The 21,840-nt window shown below is 48.7% G+C and overlaps 4 protein-coding genes across 4 annotated transcripts; 2 read left to right on the top strand and 2 right to left on the bottom strand.

The window, feature by feature from the left end:
• Positions 1-3,017: 3,017 nt before the first annotated feature.
• On the top strand, positions 3,018-4,430 carry LOC123116570 (ornithine decarboxylase). Its single transcript, XM_044537512.1, has one exon. It carries the CDS (start codon positions 3,201-3,203, stop codon positions 4,428-4,430), a length of 1,230 nt encoding a protein of 409 aa, XP_044393447.1. The 5' UTR covers positions 3,018-3,200.
• Positions 4,431-9,245: 4,815 nt separating this feature from the next.
• LOC123112727 (uncharacterized) lies at positions 9,246-15,332 on the top strand. The gene is made up of 5 exons (XM_044533800.1): positions 9,246-9,568; positions 10,248-10,351; positions 13,160-13,993; positions 14,094-14,237; positions 14,332-15,332. The coding sequence occupies exons 1-5, from the start codon at positions 9,496-9,498 to the stop codon at positions 14,713-14,715; spliced, it is 1,539 nt and encodes a 512-aa protein (XP_044389735.1). The 5' UTR covers positions 9,246-9,495; the 3' UTR covers positions 14,716-15,332.
• A 290-nt stretch (positions 15,333-15,622) lies between these two features.
• Positions 15,623-16,540, bottom strand: LOC123112725 (alanine--tRNA ligase-like). The gene has a single exon (XM_044533799.1). It carries the CDS (start codon positions 16,232-16,234, stop codon positions 15,845-15,847), a length of 390 nt encoding a protein of 129 aa, XP_044389734.1. The 5' UTR covers positions 16,235-16,540; the 3' UTR covers positions 15,623-15,844.
• Positions 16,529-18,645, bottom strand: LOC123112724 (2-alkenal reductase (NADP(+)-dependent)). Its single transcript, XM_044533797.1, has 5 exons — positions 18,308-18,645; positions 17,885-18,062; positions 17,517-17,683; positions 17,310-17,392; positions 16,529-17,198 (listed from the first exon to the last, which is right to left on the bottom strand). Exons 1-5 carry the CDS (start codon positions 18,530-18,532, stop codon positions 16,820-16,822), a joined length of 1,032 nt encoding a protein of 343 aa, XP_044389732.1. The 5' UTR covers positions 18,533-18,645; the 3' UTR covers positions 16,529-16,819.
• Positions 18,646-21,840: the final 3,195 nt, after the last annotated feature.

Below are 21,840 nucleotides of genomic sequence, written 5' to 3'. Positions count from 1 at the left end.
AACACCCGAAAGTAAGTACTGCTACCTAGTTCCGCGCATCTCCCATTGATTCTAGCTAGTTTCATCAATACCATTTAGCATGCTTGCTTATCAGTTTCATTGACCTCTATTTCTTGTAAAATGCTTGTGGCAGGAACAAGGAAATGATTTCTGTGGATACTACATTTGCGAGTTCATTTACAACGAGATGGCCAAGAATAAGCGGGGCTACTCTGAAAAACAATATCAAGTGCGTAAGCAAAAATATTCACAATTGTATTTTATTACCATCATTTGTGTTGAGTTTCATTCATACACATGTATTGACCCTCTTCTTCGATTTAGATCTGGCAGCTGCGGGATGAGCTCCTACCACATGATCGCATAAAAGCAATTCAAGAGGAATTGGCGGGATTCTCTCTTGACCACGTCATCAATAAAGCCGGAGGATACCATGTGGAACTTGACTTCAGATATTAAGGATTATAACAGATCTTATATTGTATATATGTAGCTAGTAGCGTCGGATAGATATACGAAAACTTGTTGTTCGACCAATCTCTCGGAGAAGGAGAGGTCGATCACTTCTCTCTGTATATGTTCATGACGATCTTATGTACTTAATGATTTCCTTCATTTTCTTACTAGCTAGCGTGTCGAGTCCTCTATACGTATAGTACGTAGCGTCGACCAAGCACGGAGATAAGAGAGGTCACTTCTCTCTATTAGCTAGTAACACAATATATGAAACCCCTAATTAAATTAACCCTCCAAAACCCCCAACCCCCCCCCCCCCTAAAAAAACAAAAACCCGAGCTCCTGAGCCGCTGACGCGTAGATGCCTTTTGGTCCCGGTTGGTGTTACCAACCGGGACCAAAGGCCCTCCTGCCGGGGCTAGCCGCAGCGGCCACGTGGAGCCCCACATGTCCCGGTTCATGAGCAAACCGGGACTAAAGGTCATGGGCTTTAGTCCCGACCCTTTAGTCTCGGATCCAGAACCGGGACGAATGGGCCTCTGGAACCGGGACAAATTGGCCTTTTTCCACTAGTGTTAATTCAACATAAAATTCATAACAGAAGACTCTCTCCTGGTTTTCCTCCCCTAACCCTAGACGGCTATGGCAAATTGATTTGCCTCCCGTCTGCCTACCACTTCGGCAGTCGGTGGCTGGGAGGAGAATCTCGGTGCCTTCGCTCCTGTTAGTAGTTTAGCTTAGAGTTTTTAGTCCTTGCAGGTGCAGCGCTTGGATGGATGGCGTCACTTCTTCTTTCAGTTTTTCCTCTAGGCTCCAGTCCTCCTCGAGTTTATCCGTCTGGAGGTGGTCGACGGAGCTCCGTCGTAGATTCTTGCCGTCCTTGGAGTTGCGAGGTAGGATTTCTCGTCATGTGGTGAGATTTGGTGTCGGGTGCTTGTAATCTATGCAAGGGTTCCACGGCGGCGACTACGACTCCAGGGTGCTGGTCCTTCATTAGGGGCACATGCACGAAGACTTTTCGACTGTCATCGACAAGGTCAAGCCGGCTCCGGTAGGGGAGTGACGACAGTGACGTGTCGGTGACTCATTCTGGCGGCAATACCGGTCGTTCGGTGGACTTGGAATCTCCATGTAATTTTTATTATGCTTGGGATGCTTTGTACTTCTGATGAAATTTTATAATAGATATGATCTTTAAAAAAATCAAAATAGAAAGTGTGACAGCTCTGTGGTGGTCCGACATCCAGTCGGACATACACCTACTCGGCGACGTGTCTAGCCACTTGCACAATTCCGCCGATTTTGCTCATTTTCGACGTCTTGGCGTTGTTGTTGTTCCAAGGTACTCCCTCCGTCTGAAAATATTTATCAGCAAAATAAATGTATTTAGACATATTTTAGTTTTAGATACATCCATTTTTATCCATTTATGTGCCAAGTATTTTTGGACGGAGGGAGTATTTGAAAGTACGTGGATAAGTCTAGTTTATTCGCTAAACATCATTAATAATAGTGTCAAAATCCTATAGAAGTTCAACTTCATAACATACTAGGGTTCCTTCGTGGTGAACAAATTATATGTACATGGACTGGATTTTTTCTGTGTAAGTCAATTTTGACTGCGAAGGAAGAAGGAAGCACGAGTTGCGTTGTTGACGATAAAGCCGAACCGGGACCTCATCGAAGACAGGGACGACACTGAGAACGATAGTGAAAAAGGAGATTAACAGGTGCGGGGGCTGCCGACGCCAAAACAGGAGGTTGGGGAGAGGGGCATAGAGGGATGGCCTTGAGGGCGGTGGCAAGCACTGCGGTGCCGGGGGGGGGGGGGGGGGTTGAGGGTTGGGCCGGGTGGCGAGGCGGTCGCGTGAGCACTACCGGTGCGGGTGGTGGAGGCCTGCTGTTAGCGCTGGGCTGAGAGATGGCGGCCGACAAGGAGGAATCAGTGAATAGTGGCATCATGATCTTGGCCGTTGGATGAAGATCTGATCACCCAAAAAAGTGACTTACACCAGGAAAAAATCAGTACGACATACACATTGGCAGTTTTTCTTTTTTTGCTGGTGAAAGCAGATCGCACGATCGAAACAGGCAGAGGGGAGAGAGGGAGACTGATTTCGTGCCTCGACCAAGGGCGTCAGCGGCGGTGTCCTATCGACCATGGGGCTTCCGGCGCTAGAGCGGATCATCTCTATGCAGCCGGAGCAACACCGCCGGCAAACGCGAGCCCGTGGTAAGTCGTCGCGGCGTCACCACCTCTCTCTCTCTCTCTCTCTCTCTCTCTCTCTCTCTCTCTCTCTCTCTCCTATCCAGCGCGTGGAAGCGGACGCACGAAATAAGCGACGCGCGGTGCCGTTTTGCTAGCGCGCGCGTTTTTTGCGTGTCTGTTAGAGCGCCCATTCCGGCTGCGCGCGCTTAAAAAAAAAGCGATTTTTCCAGCGCGCTGCTAAAATCCGGCGCATGTTGGATATGCTCTAGCCCCGGCCCCGCGCACTATATATAACCCACCCACGCCGAGTTCATCTCAGCCAGGCAACACAAGCATTCGACCAAGCCATCGATCCACCTCCTCGATCTGCATTTGGCATCGGTAGTCGACTTGCATTGCTCGATCGCGTTGGCGTCTAGCTCGAGCAACCTCAGGTTAGCAAGCTAGGTTGAGAAACCTTGAAGTACTCGTACGCGCGCGTGATCACACTCTTTCACTACGTATTTAAGTGTGTGATCACGTCGTCGCCGTCGACATGGTTGGAAGCAGTCCCATGCAGGCGGTGCTGGTGGCGCCGGGGGTGAAGGACAAGCAAGTACTCCCTTACAAGCGGGACGCGCTCATGGAGAAGCACGCCGCCGTCAGCCTCATGCGCTCCATCGCCGGCTCGGGCGTGCGCAGCGCCTTCTACGTCCTCGACCTCGCCAGGGTCGTCGACCTGTACATGCGCTGGCGCCGCGCACTCCCGGACGTGCGGGCGTACTACGCCGTCAAGTGCAATCCGGAGCCGGCGCTGCTCGGCGCGCTGGCCGCCCTCGGCGCCGGGTTCGACTGCGCCAGCCGCAGGGAGATCGAGGCCGTGCTCGCACTCGGCGTGGAGCAGGGCAGCATCGTGTACGCCAACCCGTGCAAGCCCGAGGAGCACATCGAGTACGCGGCGCAGGTGGGCGTCAACCTCACCACGTACGACTCCGAGGAGGAGGTGGCCAAGGTGAAGCGCTGCCATCCCGGCTGCGAGCTCATCCTCCGCATCAAGGGCCCCGACAACGGCGACGCCAAGGTCGACCTCGGCACTAAATACGGCGCGCACGCCGACGAGGTGGTGCCGTTGCTCCGCGCCGCGCAGCGCGCGGGCCTCGGCGTGGCCGGCGTGTCCTTCCACATCGGCAGCGGAGGGACCCGCACCGACGTGTACCGCGGGGCCATCGAGGCCGCGCGCGCGGCGTTCGACGCGGCCGCCGCGCTCGGCATGCCGGCAATGCGCGTGCTCGACGTCGGCGGCGGCTTCATGGCAGGAGGCACCACTTTCGAAGAGGCGGCGGCGGTCATCCGCGACGCGCTGGCGGAGCACTTCGGCGACCTCCCGTGCGTGGAGGTCATCGGCGAGCCGGGACGGTACTTTGCTGAGACGGCCTTCACGCTGGCGGCGCGGGTCATCGGCAAGCGCACGCGCGGCGAGGTGCGGGAGTACTGGATCGACGATGGACTCTACGGCTCCCTCAACTGCGTCCTCATGGACGACTACGTGCCGCGCCCAAGACCGCTCGCCGCCCCAAGCACCGGCGAGGAGACGTACACTTCAACGGTGTTCGGACCGACGGGCGACTCACTTGACACCGTCGTGACAGGGTACCGGCTACCGGAGATGAGCGTGGGGGACTGGCTCGTGTTCGACGACATGGGCGCCTACTCGATCGGCTCCGGCTCTCATTTCAACGGCTTCTCCATGTCCGACCTTACAATATTCTTAGCCTACTCTAGCTAGGTCAGAAACAACTAAAATATGGACAACGTGCCACACATGTTTTCTTTTTTTTGGCGAATGAACGTGCCATACATGTTGTTAATAAGTTTCATGTATTTTTGTAATTTTTATTCGTATAAACGGAGTTGCTTGTAATTAAGCTCATGTCTCCTCCAAGCTTTAAGGGCTCACGTTTGTTTGACAGCCGACGGATTATGGATAATATATAATATATAACTTTGGATAAAGGAGGAAATGGCATGATCTGAATAAACTAACAAACACGGACCAAGCTCAGTGTCATATACAAATCCATATAGCCTTGAATTATTAAGGTGAAAATGACATAGTCTAAATAAACGAACTAATTGTTCACAAATCTGACTAAGAGATAATAAGTAGAGTATATTTCTCTTTTCCCTCACATTCATCCGGTGCAAGCCCATTGAAAGTTAAATTAAAGATAAAAAGAAACCGTCAACTTGTACATTATTAACCACCGACCAATCTCATTGTCAATAATACAAAGATCCACCCTCTCACAACATGGCAAGTTGGCAACTGCACATAATATGTAACTTTGAATAATTAAATTGGAAATGGCATGATTAGGATAAAACTAGCACCTAAGACCTGGAGCAATCTTATGGTCAATAGCCCGTACATAAAACCAGCTAAGAACATCACAAAAGTGGAAAGAGCACATAATATATATATATATATATATATATATATATATATATATATATATATATATACATATATATATATATATTATATAACTTTCCACATTAGCAAATGTTTAGTCGGCATAAAGCATGATTACGTGAAAGGTGTGCTTGTTAGGTTGGTTGATATGTTGGGTTGGGTCTACTCTACTAGGGCCGACGAGTTTGGATTAGGGAATAATTGTTGGCATGTAGTAGTCTAAATGATTATCTTCTTTATTAGTTTCAGTAGTATGGTTGGTAGGGCCATCCAGGCAATGGCAGCGCAAACACCTTCTCTCCTTGCCTTCTTAATGTGGTTTTTCCTCGCCCTTGGTCTACTTGATGTTGTAGGGGAGGTGGGGTAAGTATTGATATCATGTGTATCCCGCGCCACACTGTAAGTTTCACTTGCATGCCACCTTTCGGTAGATCACCTCCGATCTACCACGTGGGGTAAATGTGGCGACCAAACTCCCCATTTTTTTCTTGAAGAAAGGGATTGATCCTCGTTTTCGTCATTGAAATCATTCAAAGCTTGATACAACAGTCACCAACTAAACATCAAAATAAAGTAAAACTCGAAATAGCAAGGTGGAGGGAAACACCTACATACAAAACAACTTCCCATGTGATATCATAAAACTACATAGTTTTCAAACATACTAAAGAAGCATTTTGTTTCACAGGCGGCTGAAGCAACTGCACCGCTAGAGCTTTTCCACTGATGTGCTCCATCAGGTGTTTGTGACGCGTCGCTCTAGACGTGCCTATCCTCTTGCACGATCAAACACCTCGATTGCTACCTCTATTTGTTTTGCCGATCCTTGCCGGAGAGCCACCACTACTGTTTCCTTTTGTAAGACAACAAAATCAAATGAATAATAGAGTATAGGTCACGCAAGATTTCTCTCTAGAGGCACGCTTTGTTAGAGCTGTTTATCTTGATCGTTGGCTTCAGATTGTTGGTAGAAAATTTTGCAGGTGTTACATGGCAGAAAAGGGATTGTATTAACAGGGCCTATTAACAGGGCTATTATCTTGATCGTTGGCTTCAGATTGCCGTCACACCTGGGATTGAAGAACTCACTGTTATTCCTTCTGTGAGCAAAAAAAAAGTTCAACTTCCCATGTTCACTTCTATCTGAAGGAGGTGGAAACTCGATTCGGTGTCTGAATCTTTACCAGTGTGTGTTCTGTCCTACAGTCAGACTTGGTTTGAGTAGTTTGACTCAACTTGAGCTGTTTGATGTCCGTATTACAGGAAATGAGTTAGCTTGCCTTCTAGAAAATTCTGTTGCTTTGCAGCAGTTGGCACTCATGTATTGCAGTAAGATTATTAGACTGAAGATACCTTCCCTGCTGCAGTGGCTCATCACCCTTGAGGTGTCTAACTGTAAGAGGCTGCAAGCGATAGAGATTGAAGCTCAATGTCTCTCCAATTTTCGGTTTATCAGTGACCACCTAGCACATCTCTCGTTTGGAGAAGCATTACAATTGAAGACCCTAGTCATGCAGTGTCGTGGTGCTCTCTGTTATGCTCGTGCCAATCTTCCATCCAGCTTGCCAAATCTTGAAACTATTTCTATATGTTCACACAGTGAGGTATACTGCGAATTTTCTGGTGACTATAGACTACTGAAATTGTGTATCATGATATTACAACAGTAGCCATGCACTTGCATAATTTTAATCCAAGATCTTTACGCAGATGCTCAGTACACCAATGATTGGTAGCAAATTTCCATTCCTCAAGCACTTGACTGTTGTTCTTGCTGCGCCCCCAGCCTATGATTATTGTTCTCTCATATCATTTTTTGATGCTTCTCCTTCATTGGAGACATTCATCCTGAATGTAAGTCTCTTCGCCCTGTAAAGATATCTCCCTTTTCAGATCTCGCCCTTCGAATATATCACTTAACTATGGTGGAACTGTTAACTCATATTTAGGCGGTGTGGAACAGCATGCGGCATCCATCCATTTTTGCAGATCCTTCAGGTCGGAGGCAGATGCCGGAGCACCACCATGACAAGCTAAAGAGTGTGACTATTACTGGTTTCTCCTCTGCAAAGTGCTTGGTTAAGCTAACATGTCACATTCTTGAGAGTACAAAGTCACTTGAATATCTTACACTGGACACCACCAACGGAGATAGTGTCTCTAGGTGTTCTGTCAACGGATCAGACAAATGCTATGGCTGCCCCATGGGCAGGGATGCCATCGTCGAAGCTCGGCAAGGGCTCTTGGCCATCAGGACATACATCGAGGGAATTGTTCCGTCTAAAGTGAAGTTCACTGTTGTGGGGCCTTGCAGCCAGTGCCATGTTGAGGGCTAGATGCAACGGCTTTAGGTGAAGGTGAAACCTGTAGACCCTCACTTTTATGAAGGGCCTGATGAGGGCCAGGGATTCCTTTCTCAAATCTGGGTGTTTTCAAATGGGAAGTGAGACTTAAGTGTGGTATTGGGAGAACAACTGGTTTGTGGTGTTGTGATTGTTTTAGGATTGGTTTCCTTGAATCCCATCTCATAGCCTGTCACATTTTTTTGAACTGCATATTTTTGTTTTTTGGTTACGGCGAGTACTCTTTACTCCTTTAATTTGTTCTCTTTATGCCGTTCACCATTTTGAACTGTTATGCCATTCGCTGGTGCTGACGCTCGTTGGTTGCAGCCTGTCAGCCGCAGCTCGCCGTTGCAACATCTTGGCTTGTCGGTTACAACAAAATCGACTGGTTCCATAAAAAAACGTCTTGCTGCTGAGCCAACGCAGCTTGCCATGCTGCCCGTTGCAGCTCGCCATGTTACCCGTTGTAGCAATTCATTCAGCTCGCCATGCTGCCTGTTGCACCTCGCTGTGTTACCGGTTGTAGCAATTCATTCAAAGGCGTGACGCAGATTGTAGCAAGAATGGCGATGCCGGTTTGTGCAGATCGAGTGTCCCAAAACACCCGTCTCCCGCGTTGCCTCCACGACAGCACGAGCGGATCCAAATCGAGCGCCGTCTCCAACCCTCTCCGCCTCCCTACCTTCCCTCGCCGTTGTCGGAGGAGTCCGTCGGGCTAAGCTCGGCCGACGGATGGCGGCGGCGGGGCCTCTCTGCAGCGGCAAGATCTCGCGGTGGGGAGGCTCGCCTCCTTGTGGCGCGGCACTACGGCTACGGGGTGTGGCGACCACGAGGCTGAGTCTCCGACGAGTGGCAGCCGCGGCGACGTCGTCGGTAGGCTTCGGGGCCACGGTCTTGCAGATCCTTCTCGACGAGTCGGGGCGGGGTGGCGGTCCCGCTTCCGTGCCTGCATTCTTGTTGTTGCTTTGAAGGCCGGTGATTCTTCCCCGCCCTTCAATTGGGATGAACTTGCACGGCTCACGGGTGGCAGGTGCCCAGCCGGTGATGCGAGTGGTTGGTGTTGCGACGTGTGTGGCGACGACGATGATGGAGTGTGGAGCCGGGTCGCTGCTTGTCCTTCTGATGTCGGCGGCCCGATTCGCAAACTAGTGTGTGTATGCTTGCTTCTCACTATGACAGAGAAGTTGGAGCTGTGTGCAGCGGGGCCCTTGCGGCAACGATGACCCCATGAGGGTGGTTTGAGCGGACGGTGCTCTTTGGAGGTTGTGTCGGGCTAGGTTGGTGCGAGGCGTGCAACTTTCTCCAATGAAGCGCATCAGAAAAATTGGAGTTGTCGCCGTGTGTTGTTCGTTCGAAGGGGTCTTGACGGGTCGTCTGCGGCGAAGTCGGAGTCGCTTGCTCGGGGAGAGGTGATGACGATGACAATGCATGCAACCTCGACGGTGCCCTCTTCTTGATGGTGTGTGTGATCTTGTTGGTGTCAGGTCGCCCGGGTACCCTTTCTTGTGGGTGTGTTGTAACGGTTTTCGCCCGGATTTCCGTTAATTAACCGGACAACTCTATTCTACTCCCTCCGTCCCATAATGTAAGATGTTTTTTTACTTAGTGTAGTGTCAAAAAACATGTTATATTATGAGACAAAGAGAGTACCTTTTTAGTGACAAATTATTAACCTTTTGTTAAAGTAAGACCTAGCTTAGCCATAATTGAGCGATCAAACTAAATCCATATGTGAATTTTCAGTGACAGCCCATGTGTTTTACCCGTAGGGAGAAGCCAAACTATCGTCTGCTCACATGTTTTGGGAGGACCCACTTGTGCAGCGGCCAAACGCCTCGCGTTCTTCCTGGACTCGTGGTCGTGGCAGGGATTTCATCCACCTCGCGCTTTCTGGATTCAGAGTCGAGGTTTAGATTCGGGCTCTTCTTTTTCCGGTGAAAAACAAATCGCGTGATCGACGCCGGCGGTGGGTGAGAGAGGGGAACGATTTTCGTGCCCCGGCCAAGGGCGGCGTCGTCGGCGTCGAATCGATCATGGGGCTTCCGGCGCTGCAGCGGATCATCTCCATGCAGCGGGAGCGGCGCCGCCGGCAAACGCGAGTCCGTGGTAAGCCGCCGCCTCCGCCGCCGCCGCCGCCTCCGCCGCCGCCGCCGCCTCCGCCGCCTCTCTCTCAGCTCCTCGCCCCCCTCCCCCGATATTCTGTACATGCGTGCCCTCGTATGCTGTCCCCCTTCCGAGAAGGGGATAGTCTTATTCAATATTGCTCCACGGCTGGCAATGCCAGATTCCGTTCGCGTTTGGGCGTGAATTCTTGCTTTGGTGATAGCAAGATTATTCTCTCGTTTAGTTCGTATGCCTGTTTACTTCCGAACAAATAAAATTTGGGTTGTCAGCAGCAACAAATTAAGGCCTTGTTTGGTAATAGTGTATTTTAGGGAATTGGTGGGGATTATCCCGATCAAACCCCTAAATCCCCACATATCCCAAAACACCATTTGGTTCTAGTGTATTTCACATGTTTCATCCCCATATTTCCCCACAAATCCCCAAACTCTAGTGCATTTTTCTCAATACCCAATACACTACCCCTACCTAGTGGGTTGAGGATAAATGGGGATTTGAAGGGATTGGAGTACCAGGATATTACTGAAACCATTACTATTGTTGACCAAAATTGAATGAGAGAAACACAGTGGATTTCGCCATGTGCTTCCATGTGTTTTGAGTTTGCTGATTTCTTCTGTCAATGCGCAAGCTGTCTATGACTATGCATCGTGCGTTGCAGGTGGATTGATTTCTTCAGTGCCTAAAAGAAAGTCACCAGCCCTCCAGCAAGATGGTAATTCTGAAGGTGGCAGAAGAATGAAATATCTGCCGAGTCTTCCGGAGGTATGTGATAAGATGCTGATGACAGAAGAACTGTGCTGCAAGTAAATTATCAATGTCGAACATTTTGTTTTTTTGTACGTTTAATTTATAGTGATGAAACATAAATCTGCTGGCAAGTAACACGATTAGAACATTCCTTCTCTTTGCGTATATTCTTCTTTTGTAGAAAAAGGTGAAAAGCTACATATGAGATTTCTGTACTGTCCTTTGGATTTTTCTAAAAGCCTAAAACACATGATCATAGCCACATATGAGTGAACATAGAACCATGGCAAGTATGCATGTTTAGAGCAACTCCAACGCGCCGACCCAAACGGATGACGCTTTTGTCCGCTATTTGTCCGTTTGGGTCGGCCGTCCGCTCGGCGTCCGCCCTCTTTTTGATTTGGGTCGGCAATGTGCCCAACACGCCAACCCATATTTGTCGGCGTGGCCGGCTGGCCGCCCTTTTTTCAACAAATATGCACACATATTTCATTGTTTCACAAGCAAACATATAAAAAATAACATAGTTTCACAACCAAATAAAACATAGTTTCAAAACCAAATGATGCAAGCATAGTTTTACAAGCCGAATAAAAATTAAATTGTCTCAAATACATGTGAAAAGAAGATACATCTATTGGTTGCCAACATGAGCCCACATATGCTCAACCAAATCATTTTGCAGCTGCATGTGAGTTTCCAATCATGCATTTCATGATGAAATTGGGTGAACTGTTCAAACGTTGCCGCTCCTCTATGCTCAGGCACAACATTCTCACCCTGAAACTCAAACCCTTGATCGTACATACGTTCCGGACGCTCATCTTCTACGATCATATTGTGCATGATCACACAAGCAGTCATCACCTCCCACAACTTCTTGGTGCTCCAAGTCCTAGCAGGAAACGATGCCCCATCGAGATTGCAAAACACCAAAGGCACGCTCGACGTCCTTTCTAGCACTCTCTTGCTCTTGGGTAAATCTTTTCCTCTTCTCTCCGACAGGGTTGGGGATTGTCTTCACAATAGTGGTCCACTGAGGATAGATACTGTCACCTAGGTAGTATCCTTTGTTGTAGTTGTGGCCGTTGATGGTAACATTCACCAACGGGCTGTTGCCTTCGGCAAGCCTTGCAAACACCGGCGAGCGTTGAAGCGCGTTGATATCATGGTGTGATCCGGCCATGCCGAAGAAAGAGTGCCAAATCCAGAGATCTTGTGAGGCCACGGCCTCAAGTATGACAGTGCAAGCCCTGACATGGCCCTTATACTGCCCTTGCCAAGAAGAAGGGTAGTTCTTCCACTCCCAGTGCATGCAGTCTATGCTGCCCAGCATCCCTGGGAAGCCCCTGCTGGCATTCAGCGCCAACAAGTGGGCTCTATCTTGAGTAGTCGCCTCTCTCAAGTACTCAGTGCCAAACACAACAATCACAACCTTGCAGAACTTGTACATGGAGTGTAGGCATGTAGAATCGCTCATACGGACGTACTCATCAATGAGATCACCGGGCACTCCGTATGCAAGCATCCGGACGGCTCCAGTGCATTTCCAATAAGATGAGAAGCCAATCTTTCCAAGGGCATCCTCTTTGCACTCGAAATAGTCATCGTATCCGACTACCCCCTCTCTAATACGGTTGAAAAGATTCCTACTCATACGAAAACGCCGCTGGAATTTCTGATGTTTGAACAACGGGTTGGTTGTGTCAAAGTAGTCGTTCCAAAGAAGGAAATGCCCGCTCTCTCGGTTGCGATTCAACGCCGGAAGGTGCCCCAGGATCGAGCCACGAAACAACGGCCGTTGGCTATTAAGGTGGTGATGGACCAACACGGCAGCCAAGATCTCCTCCTCATCGTCGGACGAGGAATCAACGGAGTCGCAAAGGAAATTGTGGAAAAAGAACTCATCGGCGGAGTCCATTTTGTACCTTGGCAAACTGTCGAACAGTTTTTGGGCGTTGACGAAGGAGCTGGCCGGCGAAGAGACGCGCGCCTCCCTTGGACTAGGTGGCTGGCTGGAGGCGTCCGATGAGCCTGCTGGCATCCGACGAGCGTCCCGGCGTCAGGACGAAGGAGCTGGCCGGGGCGGCGACGCGACTTCCTGCTCGCGGTGGCGTCGGGAGGTGGGGGTGGGAAGCTTCGGTGCCCCGGCGGCTAGACGGTGTTGGCGGCGACTTGGGAGGTGGCGGCGTTGGGGGGAGGTGTGTCGGCACAGGTTGCTGGCAGAGGCACCGGAAATGGGCGGCGGCGGCGACGTGGCTGAGGAGGGCGAGGGTTTGCTGTCGATATTGGGTGGGAGAGGAGGGCCAATATGCCACCAACTAGCGGGCCAAGGGAGGAGTAGGTGGGCGCCGCGCGCGTCCATTTCGTGTCCGCGCCGACGCAAATGAGGCTCAAAATTGGGCCGGGAATGGGTCGGCAGGCGGACGAAAAGCGGACGCGTGTCTGTTTGGGTCAGTGCGTTGGGCCCACTTTTCTATCCCCGCCGACCCAAACGGACGCACGCAGACGAAATGGGTCGGCGTGTTGGAGTTGCTCTTAGGATAGCATAAGTTGGAAAACGATCCATTTCACGAAAGGCATAAGTGGGATACTTTGCTGCACTGTTGAAGTACTTTGTTTTAAACTAGTCTCTAAATGATTTTCTTTTTGTATGTCAATTATACAAAAAGGACAATAGTTTCACTCTGTATTGCATTGCACATTGTGCAACCAACTAGGGTACAATGTACATCAAATGGTCGTATTGTTTTTCTTTCCCCAATTGAAATAATCATTTGCTTATGTTCTGTTTCTGTCTCCGCATGTGTGCATGACATGCAGGACATCTGGTGGCATATACATTCACTAATGCCAATGCAAGATGCTGCTCGAGCTGCCTGCGTTTCTCGTACCTTTATGCATTCCTGGAGACGCCATACCAGCCTCACCTTCAGTAAAAAAACACTAGGCATTGATGAAGATGTGTGTGAAAAGGATGGTAAAGCAAGAGATCTCACCTACAAAGTTGACAGAATTTGGATAGAACACCCAGGCATTGGTGTGAAGGAAGTCAGAATTGAGTTCTATGATAACAAGACCAGGGTCTGTTTTCTTGATCGCTGGCTTCAGATTGCCGTCACACCTGGGATTGAAGAACTCATTGTTATTCCTTCTGTGGGCCATAAAAGGTACAACTTCCCATGGTCACTTTTATCTGAAGGAAGTGGAAACTCGATTCGGTGTCTGTTCCTTTCCAGGTGTGTGTTCTGTCCAACAGTCGGACTTGGCTTGAGAAGTTTGACTCAAATTACGCTGTGTTATGTCCATATTACAGGAAATGAGCTAGCCTGCCTTCTGGACAATTCTTTTGCTTTGCAGCAGTTGGGACTCAGCCATTGCAGCAAGATAATTAGACTGAAGATACCTTCCCTGCTGCAGCGGCTCATCACCCTTGAAGTGTCTGCATGTAAGAGGCTGCAGACAATAGAGATTGAAGCTCAATGTTTGTCCAAATTTTGGTTTAGTGGTGAGCGGCTAGTACAACTCTCGTTTGGAGAAGCATTGCAATTGAAGACCCTAGACATGCACTGTCATGGTGCTGTCTGTGAGGCTCGTGCCAATCTTCCGTCCACCTTGCCAAATCTTGAAACACTTTCTGTATTTTCATATTTTGAGGTATACTACGAATTTTCTGGTGACAATGGACTACTGAAATGGGTATTATGATATTACAGTAGCCATGCACTTGCATTTTTAATCTGAGTTATTTATGCAGACGGTCAATACACCGATGGTCGGTAGCAAATTTCCATTCCTCAAGCACTTGACTGTTAAACTTGCTGCGGCCCCAGCCTATGATTATTGTTCTCTGATATCATTTTTTGATGCTTCTCCTTCATTGGAGACGTTCTTCTTGAATGTAAGTTTGTTCACCCTGCAAAGATATCTTCCTTTCCAGATCCTGCGCTTCAAATAGATCACTTAACTATGGTAGAACTGCTTGTCATCTTTAGGGGTTCCAGGGGAGCATGCAACATCCATCCATTTTGGCAGATCCTTCAGGTCGGAGGCAGATGCCGAAGCACCGCCATGACAAGCTCAAGAATGTGACTATTGCTGGTTTCTCCTCTGCAAAGAGCTTGGTTGAGCTAACCTGTCATATTCTTGAGAGTTCAGAGTCACTTGAGTGTCTTACATTGGACACCACGGAAGGATATGATTACCTTAGGTGTTCTGTCAACAGATCTGGCAAATGCTTCCGCATGCGCAGGGATGCCATCTTGGAAGCTCGTCGCGGGCTCTTGGCTATCAAGACATACATCGAGGGAATTGTTCCACCGAAAGTGAAGTTCACTGTTGTGGAGCCTTGCAGCCAGTGCCATGTTGTTGAGCTTTAGATGCCAGGTTATCTGACGATATAGTAACACAGTGTCCTACTTATATGTTAATTTCTACTACGTTAAAATGCTTTAGGTGAAGGTAAAACCTATACACTCCCACTTTTTGAAGGGCTTGATGAGGGTCAAGGATTCCTTTCTCGAATATGGGTGTTTTCAAACATGAAGTGAGACAAAAGTGCGGTTTCGGGAGAACAACTGGTTAGATGTGATCTGATATGAGCGTGATTACTCTGTTTAGTTTGATATCGTCTGTTGTAAACATGTTATGGTTGTGACTGTTCTAGGATTGCTTTCCTTGAATACCTTCTCATAGCTTGTCACATTTTTTATTTTTTACTGCATATTTTTGCATTTTTTTTGTTATACAGTGGCCAGTGGGTACTCTTAAGTCTTGTTGTTCTCTTATTATGCACATTATGTTGGTGCCACTGTTGTTCTCAAGTCTGTTTGGCTGTGTAGAAACGATATTAGTTCAAGTTCATAGTCTTGTGAGGATATATTTTGCTCATGTATCAGTTGGCCACGATGGAAGGTTGATGCTTGATTCGTAGCCCCACATGGCCTATTCGTCTATGTTCATATGCAGAAGACATTTGTACATGTATCCTCTTTGGTAACCTATAGAAAGAACCCTACCTGCCTCTCTGCCTTACCAAAATATGCATCTTGTGTTCAAAGCTATGAAACATAGTAGTACATAGTGTGTGCCACAACGTCATGCACATAGGCTACAAGTCGCATGCTTCTAGAATAAAAAAAAAATAGAAACTGCACACTAAACAAAGATAGAAGGCGCATATGCATATAGACCGATGAACGCGCGCAATGATACTGACCAACACAGGACTGGCCATAGGCATAAATTTGACGGCGAGTTAGACAAACCGAAAACTGATTGACATGAAAATCTCACTGCAACTTTGTATATATCATCGCATATCAGCTCTCTCCAATGGATTAACATGTGCGAAAGACAAACTAAAAACTACTACAAGATTACCACATAAGTCACAGACCCTCGTCTTGCATCATCTCGTGCTTACTGTCTACTTACATCATCATCACAAAAACACAAGCTTAATCTCACTCACCATTGAAACCACCAAAGAGAACCTAAACTTTTCACTTAAACTTTACCGATCCATAATCTGCTGCAGAGGTACAGCAGTGTGGTAGAAACTAGCATCAAAAGGGGGAGCGAAGGCAAGAATCCGACAGGTGCTCCCACGCATACCCGATGGCCTCCTCCTTCCCCACGTCGTCGAGGTCGTTGTGCTTCGGCGCGGATGCGCTTCTGGCTGTTGCAGGCGCCGCGCAGGCTGCCAAGCTGCGAATCGGGGGCGGCGGTGCCGAGGAATACCGGCTTGAACTGGTTCATCCCGGCGTTGGCGAACAAGGTCGCGGGGTCGTCGACGGGTACCAAGGGGCTCGACGACGACGGCCATGACTTGGACTCGAAGTAGTTGATGAAAACCTCCCGGTCCCGGGCGGCCGTCCAATCTGGCGGCCCCTCCATCGGAGGGCCGGCGGTGGCGGCGACGGCGACCGTAGATGCTCGGAAGGAGGAGAGGTGGATGGCGGCGGTGTCGGCAGGCAAAACCCTAGTTTTTCTTTTTCTTTCTTGACCCTTAAAAAACCCAGTTGAAAACGGAAGCCGGGGAAACGCATACTATACAATCTCGGATTCTGGAGACGGCCGACGGGACGTACTCGGATTCTGAAGGTTCTCTTCGGTAGCTAACCCGGCCCTGCAAGTCATGGTCATTGATTTCTCTGTGAAGATTGGGCGGTGCAGATGAAGCACTTGTTATGTTTCTGTAATGGGATCCCTTCTGTAATTCAAAATTTGTGTGTTATACAATGCGTCGCCTAAACTGGCCCTTTGCTGGGCTGCGGCAAGAGTGCAGGATGAGTACCATCAATCCCTATTTTTATTTAATATAGTAGTAGCTAGCAAAGATTATAGTTCATTCCAGCTTCCTGGTTCACCTGAATCCAGCAAAGCCGGACCAAGTACTTCTCTACATATACTGTATCTGAATTCTGGTCTCTGAACGCGCAGCAGTACTTCTCGATCCAGGAGGGCTCCTGGCATGCGACGTCACTCTCGTGCGACGGCCACCAGCTGCTTTCCGATGTTGCGCCCGTAGAAGAGCCCGATGAGCGCCGCCGGGAAGCTCTCGATGCCCTCGGCGACGTCCTCCACGTAGGTGATCTTCCCTTCCTTGAGGTAGCCGGCCATCTCCTCTTCGAACTTTCTGTAGCTGCCGTAGTGATCCCTCACGATGAACCCCTCCATGCGGATGCGCTTGGTGATGATGCAGAAGAGGTTGCGCACGCCCTCGCGCTGCTCCAGGTTGTACTGCGAGATCATCCCGCACACCGACACCCGCCCGTGCATCCTCATGTTGAGAAGCACCGCGTCCAGCATTGCGCCGCCCACGTTCTCGAAGTAGATGTCGATGCCCTCCGGGAAGCACCTGAAAGCAAGTATCATGGCACGCAGAACTCTTTATTATCTGGCCCTGTTCATTGGAAGTTAGAAGAATCGCAAGAGTATATGGTAGCTAGGGAAGGGCCCTGCAATTAACCTCTTCAGTGTGGCGTCCAGGTCCTGCTCCTTCTTGTAGTTGAAGGCATCGTCAAACCCGAACTTTGTTTTTAGGAGGTTGACCTGAGGAGAAGGCAAATTTATTCCAACAAAATAGAAAGTTTTGCCAACAGCAGTGACATAATTACATCAGTATGAACAGAACTACTCATTGTCTGGCGATGTGCTCAAATGAGTAGGCACAAACCTTCTCATCAGAACCGGCACTACCAACCACGTAGCAGCCAGAGATCTTGGCAAGCTGCCCGACAAGCTGTCCAACGGCACCTGACGCTGCCGACACAAAGACATAGTCGCCCTTCTTTGCCTTGGCCACGTCAAAAAATCCAACATAGGCAGTAAGGCCAGGCATGCCTGAATTATCAAGTTTCCAGCAGTCAGAGAAAATATACTAGCCAGTATAGCAGCCAAGGTTACATTTGATTGATTCTATAGCAGACTAAGGTCTACGAAGAAATGAAACCATAACTTTCCGGTTTCAGAATAGCAAATAAATTACTGGAGTATAATGATAACCAGACCTGGTTAACTTGTGACAAATAAAAGTGAACTCACCAAGAACTCCTGTGTAGTATGAAAGCGGCAATTCAGGATGGTTGATCTTGAAATGTGACTGCAGGTCCGTGATCAAAGTGTACTCTTCACATCCTGTCAATCCCCACACCAGATCACCGGGCTTGTAATCCTGGTGCCCGGATTCCACCACCTTGCTCACGCCTAAAGTAGTTAAAACCTGGCAGGGTTCACGTACGGAGGCAGCAAATTGTCATGCCTTCAGCTTCAGGTGGGGAAAAATTCAGATTAGAAAAAGAAAAGGCTGAATCCATGTACAGAACTGCCGATCAGATTACTGTCGGCTGTCCCTTGTTCCGTGAAACAGTAACAGAGTAGCTATTGCAAGTTCTGCTCATGCGAACCACAAGCTACAGATCCAACAAGTTTGATGCTAGGTTAAAACAAATTAAAGGACGGCAGTACCTCCCCCTGGACGAAGTCCGGCACGTGGCTGGGCTCGTCGTTCCCGGACATCCGGCTGCGCAGGTAGGGGTCGCAGGAGAGGTAGAGGTTCTTGACCACCACGGCGGCCGACCCCGGCGGCACGGCCAGGCGCGCCGTCGCGGGGACGAGCTCCATGTCTTCCTCGGAGGGGAACCCCGTCACGTAGCGCTTCAGGATCACCCTCTTGTTGCTCACCTCCGCCATTGCTTCCTTCCTCGGACGCGCCGATGAGTTGGTGATCTGCAGTAGTCTACGTAGATATGGAGTACTATGAAAGTGAGGGAGCAGCCGCGCGCGCTTTTAATGCGTGAGGCGCGGGCCGGGGAAGACCGGACCGGACCGGACCGCACCGGAGATTTGTCAGCGGGCCGGACTTGTGAGGTATACGTTGTGCGTTGGACGACACCAGACCGTGACGCGCGTCTTTGCCGCGCCGCTCTTCGTCTCTTCTCTTTCTATTTTGGTACGCGGTCCAATGTGGCTGGCTCCCGCGGTCTAATGTGGCTGGCTCCCGGTGCGTCCTATCTGGACCATCTGGCCGGAGCTTGTTGTGACGTTGTTACACGTCGCAGTATTGGTGTCCACCGGTGGTGTTCATGCGAGCCACACAGCAGTCACGTGTGTTAATGCGTGCGGCGTGAAGAAGAGGGGGCCAGAGTGTGACGCGCGTCTTGCCGCACCGTTCTTCATTCACGAGTTAACTCTTGTCTTTCTATTTTGTACTCGATCTACTGTGGCTGGTTCACGATGCGTTTCACCTGGACCATCTGGTATACGATTGTTGTGATGTTGTGACACGTCAAACATTGATGGTGTTCACGTGAGCCTTGTATGGACGTCAAGATTATCTTCAACCAAAGGTAGAGTAGTTTTATCTGAGTATATGCTCCTTTGCACAAAATCAAACAAGAGAAAAGAGACTAATATAGAGAGTTGCAAGGCTCATGCCTCATTCCATACCTTACCGAACTACTCAAGCATGTAGATCAGATCGCAAGAAGAAAACACTAAAGGACACATCTTGAAGATTGATTGATTGCAAATCATACAATGGATGAATTGTGCGATGCACGATTACAAGTATGAACTAAATGAGGAAGCACTATAGTGGTGATGGTGGCTATGGAGATGGCCGCGGCTAGGGATGAAGATGATGGTGATGTGGTTGTTGTAGACGCTCCGTTCTGGCCTCCCTCGTTGTATTTTAAGATGGTCCCCTTTATAAAAGTTGCTCAGGTGGATGACCTGCCTCAGTTTTCATGCCATACGGGTGCTCATACAAGCGCGCATGGAACACCGTCTTTTGCTCTGTTTCCGCATAAACGCCTTTTGTGGATTCCTTCTTCCTCCATTCTCCTTCCTTTCCTTTTCCACACGTGACTTCTTCCCTTTCTAGCCCATTTCCTATGAAAACACATCAAAGAGAGGATTTGTGGAGCCCTTGCATTCATTAGTCGTCAGAGCGAATACCTCTTTTTAAATAAAATATCTTGGTTTGAACAAAGGTGAATGAGTGTAAAAATATCACTCGTCAATGGTCTCATCGGTCAAAAGTGATCAGGCAAGCCGACCAGGCGTTGAATTTTGGCGCTACGGGCTCCAATGCGTAAACATCACCTAGTGCTCGCTTCCTCTCCTTAGGCATGTGAGTAACATAAATCATGTTTACATCCTTTACTTTGGGAGGGAATTATTTTGGCCTCCATTGTTTGGCCTTGGGGGTTCATCCTCATCCTCACTACGAGGCTGGCCCTTGCCTGGGTTATCGGCTGCGATCTTGTCGGCCTGCTTTATAACCCATAAGTTCTGGGTTGAGTGATTTGCGGGTTTATCTGAGGTGCCATTAATTTGGCAAGGCGCCAAGGCCTATCGAGGATCTTGTCCAATGTCGATGGGCAGGATTGAATATGAATACAGCTAGAAGTCGGAGCTAGATGACCATGATTAATATATTGGCAGCAGGTAACACTACGCACACGTATGTATTAATAATTATCATGCTTTCATGAACTGTAGTATCTTGTGCATTTTCAACCCACGACATGACTTATTTGTGTGACCTTTCTGCTCTTTAATAAATGACATGTTTGTGTGTATTCTAAAAAAATGACTTATTTGATGTGTCTAATACATGCACAATGATGGATTTTTTTATCATATAGTATTTTCTAGTCAAGAACGGACTCAACTAGAGTATCAACTTGCGAAAGTGCCTACCTGCGCTCGAGCTCATATGCGACCGATATCCCATCCCTCCGCAGTCACCGAGATCCACGCTCCCGTGTGTATACTTCTCCGTATGAGCAACGTAAAGAAATTTGTTTTCTGATCCTGGCCCACACATGGCAGTAACCGTGCATAGACGGCGTAGGGATTGTGGTTGATGGCTCAGGTCGGGGCCCACGTCCTGTACCGCGTACATGGATTCTGTTCCAGTTCGGACCCGTAATGGCGATCCCCGCCCGTCTGCACCAACAGCTCAACTGATTCCGTCGTCAGCACCTGAAGAAATCCTGCCGCTGGTGCGGTGGTGCCATGCCCAGATTGCGGCCGGCGCGCCATCTCCTTCGTCTCCGTCGACGGCGCCAGACCTGGATCTCGTTTCTACAAGTGCGTCATCAAAGTGGTAATGTTGAATTAAAAAATTGACTGTTTTTTTATATGCTTTTTTCGATCAACACTTTTGACCCCTTTTAGCCGATTCGCATTTTTCGCAGGCTGAGCTCTGCGGCTTCCTGAAATTTACTGATACTTAAGTAGCTCGCTCAGTTCTCCGTGGGTCCTCAGTACGATCTTCAAGCCCTCCTGGTGCCAACTTTCTCCAGCGTAGGCTTTCATGGGACAGATCTTTTCAGGAGCCTGAAGCAATCTTCTCACCGGAGCACCATGTTCACCGCCAGGCAAGCAGCACTGACGAACCTCCAGCATGCGCGGCCTGCTTTGGTGGCAATCAACCTCATAGCTGTACTGCTTGATGTAGTTTTGGACGTCGCTATTGCTAATAATTTTCAGCAAGAAATGGCTGTTACGACTTAGGCGAGTTAGAGACGGCAATTTTTGCCTTGGGTGTAGGATTGATAAAAGGAAAATTAGCAAAAATATAATATCCATGTGTGCTGAAATCATGAGTTGATTGTGTGCCAGCAATGGTGGTGCTGTCGCGATCTCCTCTTAGTTCCATTTGGAACACTACCTCTACCTCTCGACATCTATTTGTGTTGAATATTATCACAATTTTAGCCCACGGGCACCTGGATCCATTTTGCACAACAAGAAATATGCAAAATTGTTCACTGAAATATAGGGAGGACAGAGACACAAGTAAACGAACACCATCAGTCGGGATGGATCACAAACATCTTTGCTATCTGTTGATTCCTGATGCAGGTGGGGATATATTCCTGAAGTTGGAATGCTAGCACTCCTCGGGATGGACCCAAAACTCTAAATCCGGCTGAAAGCCTGAAACATAGTTTTAAATCTTTGGAGAAAAAAAAAAACCATCACATTTT

Source organism: Triticum aestivum, chromosome 5B (assembly GCF_018294505.1).
Source record: "Triticum aestivum cultivar Chinese Spring chromosome 5B, IWGSC CS RefSeq v2.1, whole genome shotgun sequence".
Lineage (NCBI taxonomy): Eukaryota > Viridiplantae > Streptophyta > Magnoliopsida > Poales > Poaceae > Triticum > Triticum aestivum.
Note: the sequence above shows the minus strand (reverse complement) of the source record. Positions and strands in the feature narration are given on the sequence as shown.

Bases quoted from the DNA above. Each gene is read 5' to 3' on its own strand.
- LOC123116570 (XM_044537512.1), top strand. From the start codon at position 3,201: ATGGTTGGAAGCAGTCCCATGCAGGCGGTGCTGGTGGCGCCGGGGGTG.
- LOC123112727 (XM_044533800.1), top strand. From the start codon at position 9,496: ATGGGGCTTCCGGCGCTGCAGCGGATCATCTCCATGCAGCGGGAGCGG. The intron at 9,569-10,247 runs GTAAGCCGCCGC...CGTGCGTTGCAG, and splicing joins CCGGCAAACGCGAGTCCGTG to GTGGATTGATTTCTTCAGTG. The intron at 13,994-14,093 runs GTATACTACGAA...TTATTTATGCAG, and splicing joins CTGTATTTTCATATTTTGAG to ACGGTCAATACACCGATGGT.
- LOC123112725 (XM_044533799.1), bottom strand. From the start codon at position 16,234: ATGGAGGGGCCGCCAGATTGGACGGCCGCCCGGGACCGGGAGGTTTTC.
- LOC123112724 (XM_044533797.1), bottom strand. From the start codon at position 18,532: ATGGCGGAGGTGAGCAACAAGAGGGTGATCCTGAAGCGCTACGTGACG. The intron at 17,393-17,516 runs GTTTGTGCCTAC...CCTTCTCCTCAG, and splicing joins GTGCCGGTTCTGATGAGAAG to GTCAACCTCCTAAAAACAAA. The intron at 17,199-17,309 runs GTTAATTGCAGG...ACTTGCTTTCAG, and splicing joins CTGGACGCCACACTGAAGAG to GTGCTTCCCGGAGGGCATCG.